This window comes from Myotis daubentonii, chromosome X (assembly GCF_963259705.1).
Source record: "Myotis daubentonii chromosome X, mMyoDau2.1, whole genome shotgun sequence".
Taxonomy (NCBI): Eukaryota; Metazoa; Chordata; class Mammalia; order Chiroptera; family Vespertilionidae; genus Myotis; species Myotis daubentonii.
In genome coordinates, this window is record NC_081861.1 from 21,146,772 (window position 1) to 21,155,659 (window position 8,888).

The 8,888-nt window shown below is 54.1% G+C and overlaps 1 protein-coding gene across 1 annotated transcript; it reads right to left on the reverse strand.

The window, feature by feature from the left end:
- Nucleotides 1–568: 568 nt before the first annotated feature.
- LOC132224117 (melanoma-associated antigen 10-like) lies at nt 569–1,399 on the reverse strand. The gene has a single exon (XM_059679217.1). The coding sequence runs from the start codon at nt 1,397–1,399 to the stop codon at nt 569–571; it is 831 nt and encodes a 276-aa protein (XP_059535200.1).
- Between the last annotated feature and the right edge of the window lie 7,489 nt (nt 1,400–8,888).

Here is an 8,888-nt window from a genome sequence, read left to right on the forward strand (position 1 = left end):
TGGATAAGCTGTTTCATGGAAAGACAGATGAGAAGATGTAAGAAGCAAAAATTAACAACCTTTTGCTTTTATTTTTCTATTTCTTAACTCCATGGATTTTACTGCTGAGTTCTTACACATTTCCAAGGAAATTCTATTATAATGTCATGTTATCTAGATTGGGATCACAAACTAGGATGGGAAGGGTCCCAATTTTCGTTACACAGTAGCAAATCTCTTACTCTGGAGCTGGACATGTAGAAATATATATGTGATCAATGTCATTTACAAACTTACATGCTAAAAGTTTATGAAAACTTCTATGTAAAGGAACATTAGAAAATTTCCTTAAAAATTCACAAAATAATAAATCATAAATTTCTCAATCACAATAGGAGCCTAAACCTTTCCCTGGGCCTCACTACTGGTTTGTTCTGAAACAGAGTTGAAAATTGGACGCACTTTATGCCCAGCAAAAGAAGTTAATGCACATGGACCTGAAAAGTGCCTGGATGCAACTCAGGCTCAGGCATAGTGTTTCTCATTGCACTCAGGCTCTTCAGGCAGGGATGGGAGGAGATGGAAATCCCTATTTAACCGTGTGCATAAACTTGAGGGCTTCCACCGTGGTGGTCTCAGCGTGGGCCCTGGGGCCCCACAGGAACTCATAGCGTGCAGGATCACTATTGGGCACCTGGCGGTACACCAGGTACTGTTCCTGCACCCAAACTTTGGTGATGAGCTCCCTGGGCTCCCCATAGAGCCAATGTACCTTCCCATCATGCACCCCTAAATCATTCAGTACAGCCCAGATTTTCTCCTCAGTGGCACAATCACCCCCTGAGGCAATCACACACAGAAGTGTCACCAGGAGGCTTGTGTTGGGAAATCTGTGCTCATCGCTCACCATCCCATCATAGGTTAGCCCCAAGGCAGTGACCAGGACATAGGTGTGGGTACTGGGGTCTACTTCCCTCACAACAACACCAAAAACCAACTCAATGCACTCAACGGCCGCACTGAAGAGCTCAGGAAAGTGGTCCTGGTGCTCTTTGATGACACTACTCAGTATTTCTGCCTTTGTGGTTGGCTCCTTTGTACGATACTTCAGGAGCAGGAACTCCACCATTTCCATCATCTTCGAACGCAGTGATTTGTGGAGCAAGAAATCGGCATCATCTTCAGGGCCTCCCTCAGTGTTTGGACCCTCTTCATTTTGGATGCTGGAGCTCTCATCTTCAGATTGGCTGTATGGAAAGGCTTCCATGGCAGGAGGGGAGGGGCAGGCACGCTGAGGACTCTCGGGAGGACTTGGTGTCTCAGCAGCAGGCACCTCCTCTAGGTTGTCTATAAACAGGACTGAGGGGGAGGAGGAGAGAGACATGGCATCTTCCTCCTCCTCCACCCCCTCCTCCTGCATAGCCCAGAACAGCTCCCCCACCACCAAGTCAGGGATCTCAATTGGGTACGGAAAGTCTTCCTCAGGCTTCAACGGCTCACTCATATGATGACCAGGCATGATGACTCATGCTCGAACAGTGACTGAGTGTGAGCAGAAGATGGGCGATGAGGAACCACGGGCCGGGGGAAGAGTGGGAATGTGAGAGGCATGAGCTGAGAAACACACCCTAGGCGGAACTGACAAAGGTGACTTCCAGGTCTCCCCTTTAGGGGTTTACATGGGACTCACAGGGCTCACTCCTGATCAGCCTGCCCACTAAGAACCTGAAGTAGGAAGTGACATGACTGTTCAGGGTATAGCAGGAACAGCACAGGGTTCTGTAGCTGACGGTGGGGTGTGGAGGTGTCAGGCAATGTGAGGACCCTCTGACATGGGTGGGGAGCCCAAGGGGACATATTCATGGTAGCCACCTCACCTTAATTCCTAGCACTTCCTGGCCTCCTGCTGTTCTGGGACCTGAGAATATGTAGAGTAGACCAAGGCCTTCACCTCCTCCAATCCGGGGCCTCTTCTGGAGGGAACAAAAGGGCACCTCAGCAAGCACACGGCAAGCACATTCCTGGGACCCCAAAGCTGACAGGAGGGGCGGCAGGACTCTGTGAGGTGCCCTCTGTTGTGGGTGGGAGGTTCCTCCATGCACACGTAGGATACCCACCTTTCCCCTGCCAGGGCCTGGCCCATCACTGCCTTCTGTTGGCCTGAGGTCAAATGCTCAGAACAAGGCCACACACACCTGACACTTCAGTGAAGAAACTGAGCTGGCTCCTCATGTGAGGATCAAGAAGGGGTGACTGAAGACTTGGGTCCATCTATATTAGGTTAAGGCTCTGATCATTTCTCACCATGACGCACTGCAGGGTTTCAGACCACTCTCTATGCTGACTGAGCCCAATCTACTTAGACTTAGGCCTCACCTCCCTGAGGTACAGGACTAGGAAGTGACTGAGGTAATCCAGGCATTATTCTGAGTTTCCCCAATGCTTTCAGAGGAGGCAGGGTAGGTCTGGCTTCCCATGTGCTCTGCTCCCCTTCAGTGCTCACCTTGATTCCGTGCAGGATCTGGGACTCCTCTCTCTGCTGACCAAATGTGGATCCTGGGGATGATACAACGTGTGGACTCACACCAAGGTCCTCACCTTCCTGAAAGGTCTGAGACAATAGTGAACAGGAGCTCCATCTGTCCCCACCCGTGCCCAGGTTCCCACACAACTGACACCAGGGCCTGGGCCCATCCGTTCTGGGTACAGAGCTCCCTTAGTCTGGCCTCAGGATACTTGCCTTTCTTCCTGGCCTGGCCTGGGTCTGAATCCAGCTGAACTGATTACACCCTGAATAACTGTCCTCAGTGAGAAAAGCTCAGGAGGAGCAGGCATGTGGAAAGGGAGAGCATGTCACACCCAGGTACCCCTGCCTGGGGAATCTGGATGCTGAGGACAGGACACTCCCTGATGCTGAGGGCTCTCTTCTTTTCTCAGGGAGCACATAGCTGCAGTTTCCCACAAGAAAGCATTCACACCTTTATGACCCTTCCACAACCTCAGCTCCTCTTTGCATGAACTGAAGCCATTCCCTCTGACCAAGGCCCTGTCTTTCCCGAGTGCCCTCAGACAAACCTGTGAAGGAACCAGCTCTGCAGACCCATGCCAGGCCTTTCCCAGGGCTGACAGCAGCACAGACTGGGTTCAGGGCACCCATTGTCTGGAGTGTGGTGTCCTCCTTCCTCCCCGAGCTACCCAGGTTTACTCAGAGAGTGCCTGGGACCTTTCCCTTCTGCTGAACTGAGAATGAGTACTGCAGGCCATGTCCACCATCTCTCTGTGACCTCCAAGGTGGACTTCAAGATACACCACATTAACTATCCTGCCGAGTGACCAAGTTGTGCCAGCAGAGCCTAAGCCAGCTGGTCCCTGTTTTTACTGGGGTGGGAGGTACCACCATCCTGCCTCAAGACCCACACTTTAATTTCCAGCATTGTCTGGCACACCTCCCATGTTGCCCTGAATCCAGCACCTTCAGGAAAATGCCCTCACCTCCCTTTGCCAGTCCTAAGGTAGAAGTCTGGAAGCAACCCAAATCCACAGGCCTACCATGAGGCTTGCAGGTGCTGCTGGCAGGAAGAGGGACACTGTGGACACTTATGGCCCTGGCCAAGCCTCAGGCATACATACTTCAAGGTGTGCTAGGGGGTTTCCTGAGTCCTAACTCGGGTCCTTACCTGGTATCCTGGCAGAGCCCTGCAGCCCTTCTTTGCCTACCTGGAGCCTGACCCCTCAGCACTCAGGGGGTGGAGTCCGCTTGTCTTCCTGCAGGATCCTCACCGTGACTCCTGGCTGGAGCTGGAACCTCCTCTCTGTGAACCTGAGAGGACCAAGTCAGGAAGAGAGCATGTGGTCATGGACCAGGAACCTCCCAGGGCTCACAGTAGGGGTAATGTGGGGCATCTCTGTTGTGGGGTCCTGGGTCCCTCAGTCTTCCCTTTGCATGTTCACCTGGACTTGGGGCAAGAACCGGGTCCTCCCCTCTGCCACATATGTCATTTCCCTGAATTCCAAGGGCTGACATCAGGCCCGGGCTTCTGCGGTTCCTCTCTGCATGGTCACCCACCATAGGGCCTCCCAACACTTTGAGCAGGGCAGACTTCTGTGGACTCCCCTCCAGTTAGGGTTCCTGTTTTCCCTCAGTCCTCCCTGTGGTTCCTCACTTTGACTCTTCCCTCTGCCCACCTGAGATCCTGCTCCTTACACCGAACCCCAGAGCCTGTCAGACCCGGATGCAAACGTCAAGAAAAGCACCTTGACTCTAGGAAGTGCTTCCGCATTCCTTCTGTGGACCTGAGGGAGGCCCTATAGGTTTCATCAAGTTTCCAGTCTCCCTCAGACCTGAATGCTGTAATCAGGAGACACCCCATGGGGTCACCAGCCCTGTGGCCTTCCAAGGCCGAGAGCAAGGTAGGGTTTTGTGCAGCCTCTACATTGCCAGTCCTGGGTCCCCTCTGTCCTGACACAAGGTCCACACAGTTATCCTGGCAGGTCCTGGGTCCTTCCTCAGCCTCCCTGGGGTTGGTTTGTGTACAAAACCCCACAGTGTCACAGACCCTGATTTAAAGGCATTAAATGCCACTTGAGTCTGGGTAGTACTATTGCCCTCTTCTCTGTGGACCTGATTCCCTATCTGGCTTTTTTTATTTTTATTTTTTAATTTTTTAGTAATTCTTTATTATTGAAAGAACTAGAGGCTTGATGCACAAAATTTATGCAAGAGTAGGCCTTCCTTGCCCTGGATGTCGGCACCAGCTTCCCTCTGGCACCTGAGACCTGGGCTTCCTTCACAGCCCTGGCTTCCGGCCCTGGCTTCCTGAGGAAGGACGTCCAGAAGGGTGTCCCGTCTAATTAGCATATAATGCTTTTATTATTAGAGATTACAAATGACCCCCTCCACCCCACTCCTGTCCTCTTGCCCCGCCCTCACCACCCGAATGTCTGTGTCCATGGGCCATGCATATATGCACACAAGGTTCTTGGTTGATTACTTCCCACCCTCCCCACCTTCCCTCTGAGAGTCCCCAATCTGTCCCATGATTGCATGTGTCTGTATCTATTTGGTTCATCAGTTTACTTTGTAACTTTGATTCCACATATGAGTGTGACCATGTGATATTTATCTTCCTCTGACTGGCTTATTTCACTTAGCACGATACTCTCCAGGTCCCTCCATGCTGTCTCAAAGGGTAAGAGACCTTTCCCTTTATACAGCTGCATAGTATTCCATGGCATAAATGTACCACGGCTTTTTCATCAGGTCATTGATGGGCACCTGGCTGTTTCCACATCTTAGCAATTGTAAATTGTGCTGCTATGAACATAGGGGTGCATACATTCTTTCTCATTGGTATTTCCGGTTTCTCAGGGAAATATTCCTAGAAGTGTGATTCCCTACACTTTTCACCAAGTCCTGAGTCTCACTCAGTCCTGGATACAGAGATCAGGAAACTCAGCACTTGGTCTTTTACCAGGGAACATCCCAAGGCTGATAGCAGGGTAGGGTTTATGGGGTCCCCTGGTTGTGGGAATCAGGGTGCCCTCCATCCTCCTGTGGCTGTGTTCCTTACAGTGAGCCCCAGTGTATCGTATCTCAGACCTGCATGCAAAAGTCAGGACACACCTCACAGGGTCATCTGACATGGTGTCTCCCATGGCTCATAGCAGGGGAGGCCCTTCATGGGATCCCCTATATTGTGGGGTCCTGGGTCCCGTCTGTTCTCTCTCAGCGGACCTGTGGCTCTGCTCCTTACACCAAATGCAATGCGTGAGATCACCCCTCCCCCACCCCCAGGAGGCCTGCCCAATGGACACAGTTATGGGGTCCAGGGCCCACAATCTCCCTCAGGGTCCTCAACTTGACAGCAGCAGGATCTGGGGTCCCCCCTGTGCTGCCTGAAGCCCTGCTCCTTCTACCAAACCCTGCGTGTCTCACAGACCCAATGCAGAAATCACACAGCGCAATGCCTGAGCTCACCCCTCCCCCACCCCCAGGAGGCCTGCCGGGTGGACACTGTTTCCGGGTCCAGGCCCCCAGTCTCCCTCAGGGTCCCCACACTGACTCCGGGCAGGTCCCGGACCCCCTCTGCCGACCTGAGACGCTGCGGTGACACAGAGCCGCCCGAGGGCCTCAGAACTGGAGGACCCGGAAGTCAGGCCTCGCCGCTCGTGGTCCCCTGGGCCTTGGGGCTCCCGGGACTGACTGCTCTGGTCTAGAGTCACCTTGTCTCCCCCCCCCCCCCCCCACGGCCTCACCATGAGGCCTGCAGGTCCTGGGACCCTCCCTCTGTGAACCGGGAGGCTGGACCCCCACACGGAGGCCCTCACCCCGAGACCCCAGGGGAGGCCTGTGGGCCTCACTCGCCAGGGCTCTCAGCAGGGTCTGAACTAGCTGCCGGGGACCTCCATCTGGTCCTCACCCTGATTCCAGGCAGAGCCTGGGCCCTGCCGATGCCGACCTGTGGGGCTCCCCTCAGCGCCTGTCCTGCCGCCCCCCCCCTTTCTCTGAGGAGGTAGGAGGGAGGGGCGAGGGGGGGGGGTTGGAAGTAGTTCCCATTAAAATGCCCCACCGAGGACCCTCAGTGCTGACAGGACGGCCTCCCTGGACCTGGGGCCTCCGTCGTCTGTCAGGGTCATACCTGGACTCTGTAGCACTGGCCTCCTGCCCTCTACGGACCGAAGCCGGCCTCCCAAAGATGGCGCTCAGCTCCCCCAGGCTTCTCAGGCGGAAGTCAGTGAGTCAGTGACATCACTTCTGGAAACCAATTGTGGGGTCACCCAGGCCTGCTGACATTGGCAGAGTTCTGCTCCTTTGTGCCCAAACCCCCTTCTGGTCCCTACCAGGGCTGGATGGCCTGGGCCCCCACCCTGTGCTGACCTGGGTCTGTGCCCCGCAGGCCAAGTGTCGTCCACCCCAGGTCCCGCTAGGAGGGACCCTGCCTTTCCTTCCCTTGATCTCAGAAAAGGGTCACTGGACTTCTGCACCTGTGGCTCTGCTCCTCACACCAAACCCCAGTCTCTCACACCTGATGCAGAAGTCACCCCACCCCGCCCTGAAGAACCCCGCCCACTGGTCCTCCCAGGACTGAGGATTCTGGGGTTCAGGGCCCCCAATCTCCCTCAGGGTCCTCAACTTGACAGCAGCAGGACCTGGGGTTACCTCTGTGCTGCCTGAAGCCCTGCTCCTTCTACCAAAGCCCCAGTGTCTCTCAGACCCAATACAGAAATCACAAAGCACAATGCGTCAGCTCACCCCTCCCCCACCCCAGGAGGCCTGCCCGATGGACACTGTTCCGGGGTCCAGGCCCCACAATCTCCCGGCAGGTCCCGGACTCCCTCTGCCGACCTGAGACGCTGCCTTGACACGGAGCCGCCCGAGGGTCTCAGAACTGGAGGACCCGGAAGTCAGGCCTCGCCGCTTGTGGTCCCGTCCCCCCCCCCCAGCGCCCCCCCCCCCCCGGCGCCTTGGGTCCCCCGGGACTGACTGCTCTGGGCCCAGAGTCACCTTGTCCCCCCCCCCCCCCACGGTCTCACCATGAGGCCTGCAGGTCCTGGGACCCTCCCTCTGTGAACCGGGTGGCTGGACCCCCACACGGAGGCCTTCCCCGCCCCCCATACCCCAGGGGAGGCCTGTGGGCCTCACTCCCCAGGGCAACCGGCAGGGGCTGAACTAGCTCCCGGGTACCTCCGTCTGGTCCTCACCCTGATCCCAGGCAGAGCCTGGGCCCGCAGGTGCCGACCTGAGGTGGCTCCCCTCAGCGCCTGTCTGGTCTACCGACCCGAAGCCGGCCTCCCAAAGATGGCGCTCAGCTCCCCGAGGCTTCTCAGGCGGAAGTCAGTGAGTCAGTGACATCACTTCTGGAAACCAATTGTGGGGTCACCCAGGCCTGCTGACCCTCACCGGGGCGGAGTTCCGCTCTTTTGTGCCCAGCCCCCCCTTCTGGTCCCTACCTGGGCTGGATGGCCTGGGCCCCCACCCTGTGCTGACCTGGGTCTGTGCCCCTCAGGCCAAGTGTCAGCCTCCCCAGGTGCCTCTGGGTCCTAGAGTCCGGGAGGTGGGCGGGAGTGCGCAGCCGGACAGCCCTGCCTGAGGTACCCGGATGTCACAGGAGCACCAGCCTGGGTCTTGGGGTGGGCCCCACCAGACCGCCTGGCAGTATGGAAACATTGTGTTCTACATGTTTCCTTGCATTATAGTCGCTGAGCTACAGCAGGGATTTGGAGCGGGCCTGTGGTTTCGGGGTTATCTGTCTACCTTTGCTTGTCATTGCAGGCTTTTTTCCTTTTTGATCCTCATTCATAGTAATTATTATATTTTGCACCTCTACCTAGTTTGTATACATTTTAGTTATGCATACATCTTTGCATATATGTATATGCATGTATAAATCTGGATATATAGTGTATGTGTACACATATAGTCTAAATGTTGATCAGGCGTGTTTATATATCTATAGGTACGCATAGTATATATACATATATATATACATATATATATATTTATATTTATTTTTATTTTTATTTTTATTTTTATATTTTTATATATGCATGGATGTCTACGTCCTATGAATTTCCATATAATAGACAAGTTATTTTATGAAAGCTTACCTAATCTTACTTTGCATGATTTACTCTGATACTTGCTTTTCTACTCCTTCTCTATTCTTTATAATCTATTGAAACAATACTTTTTGAAAGGCCAGTCCTCAACCACTTCCCAGCTCCCCCACACAACCACCTCAACCACAAATGCCAGCTCACCAGTCTGGTCTCCCCAAGGGGCTTGCTCATATTAAGTTGTTTACATTTTATTGTTGAATAATCCCCCAGCCCTTGCCCTCCAATCTCTTCCTCAGATATTTTCTCTCCATTTATTTAGGGAGCAGAAGTCATCAGTCCAAGCATAATTG